Genomic DNA, 13,095 nt, shown 5'->3' with positions numbered 1-13,095 from the left:
CCTTGCCTGTAATGACGGAATTTGGGAAACTCTATCTTACGGTGTAAATTTTTTGGACATTTTATTGCTATTTGTATTTATTGTATGTACTAGTTTCAGTAGCTTCATATACAATAAAAAAAATTGTCATGATGCAAATAACTGCAGCACATTTTGTTATATACAATAATGCAAACAGTAGGTTCAGTCGTTCAAATGTTATATTTTAGGAAAACTTCTTTGAGGGTTTTATGACCACAGTAAATTAACCGAAGCCACAAGCAAATACTTGTAGTCTGGTAGCCACATAAGAAATACTGTGGTAAGGTCATAGTTCTTAGAAGTTTTTCTTGCTTTCTGACGGTAAACCTATGCAGACTTAAAAAAAAAACGTCATAAATGATAATAGGGGAATTTTCACAAAACCTGTCAGATGAGCTATATAATACAAACACAATTGACCCCACTAGAATGAGAGGCTATACAAACGACAATCTCATCATAAGGGCTTGTTAGGCTACCAGAATTGGCTATTTAATCGTTGGTTGGCAAGTAACCATAATCTAGAATGAAGCGAAACATTTGCCTTTTCATGCAAGCACTCTATTTGACTACTCTAATACTAATTCTTACCTGCGAGAGCAGAAGTCTTATTAAGAGTGAATGCAAAGCTGGGAGAATAATGAAAGACAATGAAAATCTCTTTAACAAGACTGCAGAGTTCAAAAGACTATTTCCAGTAAGTGAATACATTGTAAACTCATATAGAATGTTGATATAGGGATGGGATACATACGGTATTTATTATAAACATACTTTTTTTTTGTTTTAACAGGACAATATCATTAACAAAAAACTATTCACTCATGCATTGAAGAATGATTTTATGGTAAGTAAAACAATGAAAATAAAATGTAAATATTTAAATGTGGCTCTTTTATCATTCACAAATGAAACATTTGCCTAATATTTTCCTATTGCTCTAATACAGCAAAACTGTTCCACGAGACTTCATCTGATGTCATTTTACTCAAAAGAGGTCTTATCCGTGGGCAAAGTTCAGAAAGAAGCAGAGAAATATGGTATTAATGAAGACTTCAATAACATCAAAGACATGATGCAGATTTGTGTAAGTGAAATGAAGCCAGATCTATATCTAACGGTTGAAAGTGAAAAGCAGAGATTGTAGAAGGTGTTTAGAAAATGAGCGAAGTGTTGTAAAATATGTATGTCTTTCACTTTCACTTGATGTAACACTATTGTGTGATACAAATCAGAACTTTAAGCTGGGTACACATAATGCAAAAGTGCAAATGGTACGATATTCCTAACGATTTTCCCTTGAACTGCCTGGAACCGTGGGACAAATGATATAGTGCATACACATAAACCATAACCAGGAGGATGCTGCCATTATCAGGTTACGTTTTTTTTCTATTTAATGTCTACTAGATTGAATGTTTGTATCCCATGTATTTTACTTATTTCAGCCTAGAACTGACAATACTGTAAGGATGAGTCCATGTTTAATGTTAATGCTGGTTGCAGGCTTCCTCTTTGTAAAGTGACAGCAATGAAAAATGTACGGATGATATGTAGAGTAATTGGGATGGCAGTAATATTAATACTGAGGTTATAAAATACAATCAAGGGATTATTAGTACAATTATTGGCTTAATGTCTCAAAGTGAAGTATAATTCACCACTAAGATCCAGTAAATGGACATTATGAGCAGTTCAGTACCCAGTATAGGGAAGTGGAATAGTGTGGAAAGGGATATGAAAATATGGTGTCAGAAATATTTTACTTTGTAGAAAATAAATTAGACTGTTTCAGAGTTTTTAGGCAGATTTTATGCAAAAAATAAAGTGTGCATCAATTCATCCTGCACTTAGGACAATGAGCCAAAACGGCTTACTGTACCAATACATCTTTATTCAGTGTATGTGTTTTGTTTGGACCTTATTAGTCTGACATTGCAAGGTTTTTAGTCCGACATTGCAAGGTTTGCTGTTAAAGATCTACATTTTAAAATGTACTGTACAGTAGATATACCTGTTTAACCAAATTGACAAGACTATTTTTAGAACTGTAGGGATTTTGAATTAATTAATTAATTAGTTAACTAATTAATAAATTAATATAAATGTAACGGAGACATTACCAGATATATCAATACTGAAAGAGAACAGATTGTTTTTCACCTTTAAATTGAAAAGTCTATTTTACAAAACTGCATTTTGAATCCTTTATTAAGACTAGCAGGTGGAAATCTGCCATTCTTGTTTGCCGCTAGACTTGCAGCACTAAATACTTTATTACCTTACACCAATACTATATGTGACATTGATGTTTTCTTTTTACCTTAGACATCATTCATACCTTTTTAATACTCCAGTTGTGTTTTCTTTGCTCTGTCGGGCACACGTGTAGTGTTCTGGTGTAGGTCCACTTTTAGAACTTTATCTGGGACCAATGCAATAGGAAAATAGGAAAATAATGTCAAAATAAGGGACAATTTATCAACATATTGTATATACAAAGCTGCAATGTGAAGTAACCCACATCAACCCGCTGATAGTGGTTGATATTAGGAGTTATTAGACATTTACACTTTTACACTAACGTTCGTCAACTACCCTTCAGTAAGATGTTGATGTCTTCTATACTATAAGTTCTAAATTGCTCAGACTTTACACATGATTCTATCATTGAGGATGCATTAGGTGTTATCTGCAGAAGGTACTCATTTACCCAAAAATGCTTCTAATATAACATACTGCCCTACTTGATTACTGCAATCTGTTGATGAAGGACCATTAGCAGTACCTTTAGTTTCCCCATGCACTTTGTATTTTATGAAAATATTTTCTGTATTTCATTGTTTCTCTACTGTATAATGTTCATGTTATCTGTTAAGTGGTATTCGAGAAAGAGCGCTATATAAAATATTATTATAATTATTATAATTATTATTATGTTACTTCTGTTTCCTAGAAAACAAGTTGTCATAACTCCATTTTTTTATAAGATAGCCTAGTTTAGATGATACATTACTCCATTGTTTTCAGCTTTTCGTTGTTGTCAGCTTTTACTGAATTTAATCCTGTAGATTTTTTAGGGTCTTTGTACCCTAGTCATATTTTAATATTCTATTTTGATGAACACATGTGATTCATATTATCAGTGAGCAAGATACATGCAGATCATTGTAGGTGGGCCCAAAATGCAGGTGTTTTTTTTAATGACTTACTATACATTTTTCCTACTAAATAGTAAATGCTCTTTACTATTCAGATGGAGGCAAAGTATACCAGATTTCCATTTTGACAAATAACAGTAGTAACATATATTTAACATTTAAGCAAAAGGTACCTTAAAGCAGTACACTATGTGATAAATGTGTAACACTTGGTATTCCTAGAACATTTACTTGCACATACAGTACCTATGTATACTATTTAACTTTAGCATTTACATTTTTGGGGGTATCCTATTAACATGGTAACCTTTCAGCAAAAGAAAAACAAACAGACTTATATAGATGGAGCAGGGCTTGTCTTTGGCTGGCGCTCGCCAGATCCCTTGAGCTGGCGAGCGCCGGCGAGAGAGACAGGGACGCGCCTGCATCTCATGCGCACGTGCATCCCAGTATCACGGCTGCTGGGTAGCGTCTCCCTGCCCGTCTCTGCTTCGGGGAGACGCTGCCCAGTTTGGGGGGGTCGTGGCAGCGTGGGGGACCGGTGGAGACGGTGGGGGAGGCATCAGGGACCCTTGCCAAGCTCCATTGCCACGGTGCGTGAGGGCGTCTCGTGCGTGCGCGCCCCTTGGTGGGAGCCAGCCGCCGGCGTGGATGGCGGTAGAAATGCCATCCACTGCAAGGATAAAGCCGGCTCCATCTGTATTGCCATTTTAGCTTGATTTATAATTATCAGAAAATGCAATTATAGCCGGGGGAAAAAAAAGTCTCATATTCAGGAGATAACACACGGGATCAATTCCACTCCCAAGGGCTGGTTATTGTGATTATGCTTTGTGAGCCATTCGTCATGGTAATTTACCGCGGCTAATTGTATTCCGCACATTATAGGCTAGGATGATGTTATATGCTTGTGTAATAAGAAAATGTTAATCTAATTGCACTAATAAATTACACTATTTATTTTATTTTTCATAGGCAATCAAATGTGAATCAAATGAAGAAACAGAAAATGTGAAAGCATTAAAGCATACATTTAGAAAGGTGAGCAATTAAAAATAATGCTTTCTGTATAGGAAAAGTTATAGTAGTATGGAAATAAATAGTGTAGTTTAAAAAGCAGTTAGAACATCGATAGAGTCTGCAGATGTACAGTATAATACATTAAATTCACTAAAGTATGGCATGAATGAAGTGCAGTTATACCTATATCTATACTGTATAGAACAGGTTCTCAAAGTCGGTCCTCGGGACCCCACACAGTGCATGTTTTGCTGGTCTTCTCAAAGAATCAAGAGAAATAATTAGCTCCATATATGGATCTTTTAAAATGTGTCAGTCAGTAATGAGTGCACCTGTTGGTTGACCTGAAAAACGTGAATCCTAAGGACCGAGTTTGAGAACTACTGCACTATAGAATAAGTAGGTTAATGTGTTCACACTGGCTCTGGGGTTAGCTACAAAAAGCATGTGTAATTGGTGTACAGTATTGCCGAAGCTCGAGAAGACTTCTCTGAACCCAATATTAAAGATTAAACTGTAAAGTTTCTGTATATGGGGAGATGTACTAGGCCTCGGCGTGAGAAGTTGAAAGAGATAAAGTATTACCCAATCATCTCCTAATTGTCATCTTCGAGGCTATGCTTGAAAAATGACAGGAGCTGATTGGTTGGAAGTTTATCTCTCTCCACTTTATTACTTCATACATATTCCTAGAGTATGAATGTTTTTTGAAGAAATTAATATTCATCGACCTTGCTTAATGGTGCAAATGCAATTGCACTGATGGCTATGTTCTGCTGTAATTTCATAATTACCCTTTAAATAGCTGGGACTATTACTGGAGTATGATTTTAATGAAACCAGGTTTTGATTTAGCGCAGTGGCTCCCAAAGTTTCTTGAATCAAGGTGCCCTAAAGTATGGGCATATTTTCCGTAACCTCTAGAGCAGTGGTTCTCAAGACCCCCACACAGTTCATGAATTCCAGGTCACCTGTGCATTTTTATAATGTGACAGTTGGTGATACAGAAATTAAATGCACATCCATTTAGACGGTTCTATACTATATGTTTTATTTTGCTTTGGATTTAAAGTTCTGGTTAATATTTATTATCTATGGAAATAGGTTAGACATTGAGATCCTTACCTTTTTAAATTTGTATTACATGTTTATGCTTTAGGCACAGCAAACACATCATAACTTTATGTGACCTAGCATGGCCGCTCACTAAATCTCCACATTTTAAATGTTGTGTTCACAGTTTATATGATTTAGGCAAATTTCTTAGAAAATTTATACTGCTTGAAATTGTATTTCTAATTATCTGAGAATAATACAGGTTGTTGGCTCAATCCTGAATCTGATACACACATAACTTCCAACAATTTTAATGGGATAGTTCCATTTTTTTTGGGACTGTCCTGCTGTGCCACCTGCAGGCAGTAATGTCCAGCAGTGATGGGACATGCCCCCATAGTGATGGATAATGGGGGCGTGTCTTGCTAATGCAGCATTGCCATGTAGCCACGCCCCCTGTCGCCAAAGTCTGTTTCGGCTAGGCCAAAAAAAGGCACTTAATTGATTTCCCCCCATAAACTCAGAAGACATAATTTGATCCTGTATAAATAATTTATCAGCTTCTCAAGTGGTATTATTTTACATTTTTATCTATAAACTCTATAAAATCTTAACAATAATAACAATTATAAACACAGAATTTTCGAGAGGTTGAAGTTAAAGCACTTGGATGTTTGATTTGATTATTACAATTCTATGTATTTTTTGTAGATTAATAAAGAGAAGAGATTGCAAAAAGCCATTGGTGAAATGACGACACTTCTGAAATGGATTAATATATTTTTTCATGAATTCAGAGAAAAGGTGCTTTCACATCTTTCAACAGTGACAATTCCAACTGTAGAAAAGTAGAAGCAATACGCAATGTAAATTAAGTACATCATTTAAACATTATTTAAACAAAATTTTATTACAGTATGTGCACATATTTTGAATTTTAGACCTTTACTTGAAGCACTTATAACATATTTAATTTAAGGTATTTATATATATATATATATATATATATATTTATATATGCGGCACTCAGATAAATAATCAGGCAAAGACGCAGTCTGGGATCAGCGTCTTTGCCTGATTATTTATCTGAGTGCCGCCGCCCCCCACTGCTTGTATCTGTTCAGAGTGACCTGGAAGGCACCGGAGACAGTATCCGTGCTATAGGTGTGCTGCCAACAGTGATATATATATATATATATATATATATCACCTCCACATTGATTTCTGTTGATAAACTCTAAGTCATGTTGTTCAATAATACTCATGTTTAAGTATATTTATGTATATTTATTCAAATAATATGGGTCAACTTGTATCATCATTTAATATTTCATATTAACCAAAATGCAGTATTGACAAATCATAGTAACATTATCCCATTGGTCTACTGACCAGTAAAGCACTAATCTAAATATGTATAATGATTAGAGACTGTGCACTAACAATTTTTTTTAAATAGATGTAGGGTGAATTCAATTAGCTGTGTAATTTATTGCAGTCTAATTGAATCAGCATGGCTATTCAATTAGAGCCTGCATCAGGCTTCAGATATTGAGGGTTTCTTTTTGAGTCTGAGCAGGCTTGAAAAGAGATCTGCATTAAATGTCCTTTTTGTGGGTGCTGCAAATGTGTTAACCCAAAGGAAACTTATGCAAGATACTAAAGCTTATCACGCATTAACAGGGTAATTTGCCAGGCTATAAAAGGGACTGCTACTGAATAATCCCGTGTATTGAAACCAGAGTCTACCATCCTTTTTCACCTGTGGTAAATTACTGCTGCTAATTAAATTCCTCCAATAGAGTGTGAAATTATTACGTTTTAATATGAACCAGCGATTTAACTTCCATAGTTAGAACTGATTTCTTGTAATTGGGCTTAGGCACAATGAATTTGCCATTTCAAATTAGGAATATAATAATGCAGTAAAATTATAAATTTTATCTACCAAAAATGTTCTGGCTAAATTAAATTCTGGTATGATTTCTTTGACAAAAGCCAGGTACATACAAGAGCGAGAGGAAGTCGTTCAAACATCCTCATCAGCCCAGATCACATGTACACACTGGAGCGATGTTAATGAAAGACAGAACAATCACTGTTCTGTACTTCATTAACATGGTGTCTGTTGCGATGTTGCTAGGTTTGATGTCCAGCACATCAAACCTAGAGTTGTCGCAAGCGACCGTGTAAGCGACATGCGCAATATTTCGGTCCAGCCGGCAAGCATAACGCCCCATGTGCACCTGGCTAAAGTCCACATGACCCACTTTACTGACTTTGACTAGGCTTTTGTAGCATCCTGATCTTGCCTGACCAGCAAATACATTATATACTACATCTTACTGTGTAAACTATTGTTACTCTTAAAAAGTATGAATATTGCATACATATTTTACATATTTATGTGACATTGTTATTTATGTATTTTATTAATTATTTTAAGTGGCTAAATTATTATACAAGTCCAATTCCAGATATTTTATAAGAACAATAACTTCTAATTGAGGATTTGCATATTTATGATTGTATTACTAAAAATTTTATCCTTTATGTTAATATTTTATTCTCTTAAGATTTATGAAAATAATAATAAATTTAATTTGAACTGTGGCTTGTTATTTGTTGGTCTCCATTCATTAACATATTAGGGGGGATGCACTCACATCCGCCACCCCACATCGCCGGCATTCACCTGCTTCTCCATTCTTAATAATTCTATAGGCACTAACATATGCGATTATTAACTCAAAGGAAGAGCTGATGGCGCCGGCCGTGGGGCATGCTGGGAGGGATCTGTGACAGAACCTTCAAACAGCGCTGTGGAAAGAAGCCCATAGGCTTCTATAGGTATCGCAAACTTTTGCTGGCGATGGATGCGGGCTTTAGTGCATACGCAATTGCGGTAAGAACCAGGATGATGTGTTTTTTAACACATTTTTGCTTTAGTGCATACCACCCAAAATCTATAATAACTTTAGAACTTTACTTGAGTAAAAGAGCTCATATTCACCTATGCAGGCCAGAAAATGCTGTTGCATCCAATACAAATGTAATTGCTTTCTCAAGTCCTTCCTTTAATCCCTGTATATTGAGACAAATCTACCAAGTGTCCAATATGGAATTTGTAGGAAATAATCAGTAAATGTGGTAAAACTTGATTGGAAGCATCCAATTTTTATTTTGCAGGTTGGCTACTGTATGTGGCCTCGTGAGGTGTGCTGCACCAAATTTATGTGAGCCACCCTGTCAAGCTAATTTAATACATTTTAGGGTTCTTGTGTACTATCACGGCGCCCATCACATCGCAGACCATAAGGCATGCGATGGTATGCGATGCGACGTGATTGGCACCCGATGGTATACAATTTAAAATTGTATACCATTGTATATGGCATACAATGCCATACAATGCGATGCAAAGCGATGTTAAATTGTATAAGCACCCTAATGGGGGCTTACAATGTTAAATGCACCCCCACGCCATCCCCACTATGAACGTGAACCCGAAGCGTGGCGAGCGCTGCGAGCCCGTGAGGGGTGGCGGTACGCGTCCTCCAACCTTTTCATACCCCCCACTATCTACGTCGGCGTGGAGTTCATTTTATATAAAAATCAACTCCAGTCTAGGAGATTGAACTGTGTTCACCTCTGGCTGTCTTCCCTGGTGCCTACCTGCGTACTCACTCTCCCACCCCGCTGTGCATCCTGCGTGGTATAATAGTTTTAACTACTACACTGCTGATAGTGACAAGTTCAACCTGCCTGGTGTAGTAGTTTTAACTACTACACTGCTGATAGTGACAACCTGCTGAGTCTGACTGTGTTAGTGTAGTGTAGTGTAGTGTAGTGGGGTGGTACACTGACAGAGTCTGTGCTGTATATTATATATTTATCCCTGTAGTCTTTGCCTGTGTCTCATATAGATTGATTTACCTGTCCTCCATTTCCACTCCCTACCACCAAATTCCTTAATAATATAATCCTTTTAAATTTTTCTATGTCTGCTGCTATGTGACTAAGCTGGAACAGGGTACTACAAGTCTCACCTCACCTGTGCAGGCCACACGTCAGTGCAAATTGCAAAATGTAATTTTAATTTTAGAATAAAGGGGTTAATAAATATACTGACTTATTAATAATCCTTTAAAAAATTTCTGTGTCTGCTGCTGTATGTGTAGGCCGGGAGAGGGTTCTACAAGTTTCACCTCGCCTGTACAAGCCGCACGTTGGTGCAAATTGCAAAATATCATTTTTATTTTACAATAAAGGGGTTACTGACATCTTAATAATCCTTTAAAACATTTCTGTGTCTTCTGCTGTGTGACTGTTAGCTGGGAGAGGGTACCACAAGTCTCACCTCACCTGTGTGCACACTGGTGCTGCAAAATAATCGGTGCTGGAAAATAATCAATCTTATTTTTTCAGACAATAAGGGTTACTGACGTAAATGAATTCCTTAACCCCTTCCCGACATTGCCTTTTATGGTAATTTTTTTTTTTTTTTCCTCCTTGCGTTCAAATAAGCGTAACTTTTTTAATTTTCCGGCTATATAGACACATGAGGGCTTTTTTTTGCGGGACAAGTTGTACTTTCTAATGGTACCATTTACTATACCGTATAATATTCTGGGGAATCAGGAAATAATTAAATGTGGGGTAAAAAGAAAAAAAAACGCAATTCCACAATTTTGCGCTGGTTACGGTTTTTTTGGAGTTCATAGTTCGTTTAAAATGATGGGTTATCTTTATTCTATGGGTCGTTACGATTCCGGTGATACCAAACTTCTATAGTTTTCGTTACGTTTTACGACTAAAAAAAAAAATAGAATATGTTACGGTTTTTCGAATTTGCGTCGCATCGCCATGTTCTGCGGCTTATAACTTTTTTATTTTTCCATCTACGGACCTGGGTGAGGGCTCATTTTTTGCGGGCTGAAGTGTACTTTTTAATTAATACCATTATGGGATATGGGCGACTTTCTGATCTCTTTTAGCTATTTTTTTTGGGGTAGGCGATGCGACCAAAAAACTTAGTTTTGGCGTTGGGGATTATTTTCCGCTTACGCCTTTAACCGTGCGGGATAACTAATGTTATATTTTAATAGATCGGACTTTTAGGAACGCGGCGATACCAAATATGTTTATTTTTTTTATTTTTTATTTATTTTTATTTGGGAAATGGGGAAAGGGGGGTGATTTGAACTTTTAATATTTTTATTTTTTTTATTTTTAAACTTTATTTTTTTTTTTTTTTTACTTTTACTACAAGGCCCCCTAGTGTACTTGACCACTAGGGGGCGCGATCGCCTGTACTAGGTTCAGCCATAGAGCTCTATGGCTGAACGTAGTGATTTTATGCACTTCCTATTACATCCTGCCTGAGGCAGGATGTAATAGGTATGCATACACGGCCAGCACAGGGGTCTACATTAGACCCCTGGCTACCATGGCAACCGATCGGCACCCTCCGATCTCGCTGCGGGGGGCCCCGATCGGCGCCGGAGGGGGGCGCCCCCCCTCCGATCAGCTATTTAAGCACTGCGGGCGCTTTGCCCGCGGTGCTTAAAGGGTTAAACGGCCACGATCGGCGAACTCGCCGCTCGTGGCCGTGAGAGCAGGGACCTGGATGTAATATACAGCCATTACCTGCTCTCATTCAAGCCAGCTCACTCCGTGAGCTGGCTTGATTCCCCCGCAACCGACATATGACGTAAATATACGTCATATGTCGGGAAGGGGTTAAAATCCTTTTCAATTTTTCTGTGTCTGCAGCTGTGTGACTGTTAGCTGGGAGAGGGTACTACAGGTCTCACCTTACCTGTGTGCACACCGGTGCTTCAAAATAATCGGTGCTGTAAAATAATCAAATTTTTTGGGACAACTGTGTCTGCTGCTGTGTGACTGTTAGCTGGGACAGAGTATGGTACTTGTTTCCTAGCATGGCGCCCAATATTTTGATCGTAGTACATGTTATACAATCGCATTGCATGATGGGTGCTTTCAATGTTAAATGCACCCCCATTGGTAATGCCAACCCGAAGCGTGGCGAGCGCAGCAAGCCTGCGAGGGGTGGCGTTAAGTAGCCTCCGACCTTTTCATACCCCCACTATCCACGTCGGCGTGGAGTTGATTTTAGATAGTGTGGCGAGCACAGCGAGCCACCAAGCCCGAAGCGTGGCAAGAGCAGCGAGACCCGTGAGGGGACACAAATTACTTTACATGTATTCCGCACTCGCCATGCTTCGGGCTCGTATTCCGCGTCCGCTCGCCACGCTTCGGGCTTGGTGGCTCACTGCGCTTGCCACACTTTCTAAAATCAACTCCACGCCGACATGGATAGTGGGGGTTTAAAAATGTCACCACGTTTCGGGTTGGCGTTGATAGTGGGGGTGGCATTGACAATGGGGATGCATTTAACATTGCAAGCACCCATCAGCACTCCTGTTAATTTAACATGAATATCGCATTGCACGCATCGCACACTACTAAGTATGGTATGCGATGGGCACCGTGCTAGGAAAAAAGTACCCAGAGTACTGCAAGTCTCACCTCACCTGTGTGCACACCGGTACTGCAAAATAATCGGTACTTGTTCCCTAGCACGGCCACACCGATCTCCATCGGGGTGGTCGTGTCGGAAATATTGCGTCGGTCGCATCGCATGCGATTTGGTCGCATGCGATGCGACCGACCCGATTTTTTCATTTAATCAAATGTGAATAGGGTCCCTGGGACCCGATTTTACATTGGATTCAATGTAAAACATTCCCTACACCCCCAATTTTACACCGTAAACCCCACCCCACGATTGACGTGAACCCGAAGCGTGGCGAGTGCAGCGAGCCCACGAGGGGCGGCGGTGCGCGTCCTCCGACCTTTTCATTCCCCTACTATCCACGTCGGCTTGGAGTTGAGAATATAAAGTGTGGCGAGCGAAGCGAGCCACGAGCCCGAAGCGTGGCGAGCGCAGCGAGCCACCGAGCCCGAAGCGTGGCGAGCGCAGCGAGCCCCGCGAGGGGACGCGTATAACTTCACAGGTATACGCGTCCCCTCACGGGCTTCGGGCTCGGTGGCTCGCTGCACTTGCCACACTTTATATTCTCAACTCCACGCCGACATGGATAGTAGGGGAATGAAAAGGTCGGAGGACGTGCACCGCCGCCCCTCGCGGGCTCGCTGCGCTCGTCACGCTTCGGGTTCACGTCAATTGTGGGGTGATGACGGGGACATATATAATGTGAAATGGGTCATATTGGCCCATTTCACATTTTTTACTATGTGAGATGAACTTAATCAAGTCCATCTCACCTTGTGCCATTATAATGGCACAAGACCGACGCGATGCTCCCGATTTCAATGTTAAAAAATATTTTAACATTGAAGCCTATGGCAAAATCGCGGGCATCGCGTCGGTCGCGTCGGGGCCAATGTTAATGGTCGCGACCGACGCGATGCCCGCGATTTTCCCTTTGCCGGCAAAATGGACCTGATTTCAAAGGAAATCGGGTCCATCGCGGGCATCGTGTACCTTAACTTAAAGGTACACGATGCCCAAGATTGTGGCCGTGCTAGGAAACAAGTACCAAATAATCTAATTTTTTTGGACAATAAGGGTTACTGACGTAAATAAATTCCTTAAAATCCTTTAAAAAATTTCTGTGTCTGCTGCTGTGTGACTGTTAGCTGGGAGAGGGTACTACAAGTCTCACCTCACCTGTGTGCACACCGGTGCTGCAAAATAATCAATTTTTTGGGGACAATAAGGGTTACTGACGTAAATAAATTCTTTAAAATCCTTTTAAATGTTTCTGTGTCTGTTGCTGTGTGACTGTTA

The 13,095-nt window shown here is 39.2% G+C and overlaps 1 protein-coding gene across 1 annotated transcript; it reads left to right on the top strand.

Moving 5' to 3' along the window:
* The first annotated feature begins 547 nt into the window (after positions 1–547).
* On the top strand, positions 548–6,172 carry LOC146072977 (uncharacterized). The gene is made up of 5 exons (XM_083180147.1): positions 548–718; positions 815–868; positions 956–1,108; positions 4,158–4,223; positions 5,970–6,172. Exons 1-5 carry the CDS (start codon positions 548–550, stop codon positions 6,108–6,110), a joined length of 585 nt encoding a protein of 194 aa, XP_083036273.1. The 3' UTR covers positions 6,111–6,172.
* Positions 6,173–13,095: the final 6,923 nt, after the last annotated feature.

Source organism: Crinia signifera, chromosome 4 (genome assembly GCF_055691185.1).
Source record: "Crinia signifera chromosome 4, ASM5569118v1, whole genome shotgun sequence".
Lineage (NCBI taxonomy): Eukaryota > Metazoa > Chordata > Amphibia > Anura > Myobatrachidae > Crinia > Crinia signifera.
The sequence above is the reverse complement of the archived record's forward strand: the minus strand, read 5'-3'. Positions and strand labels throughout refer to the sequence as shown.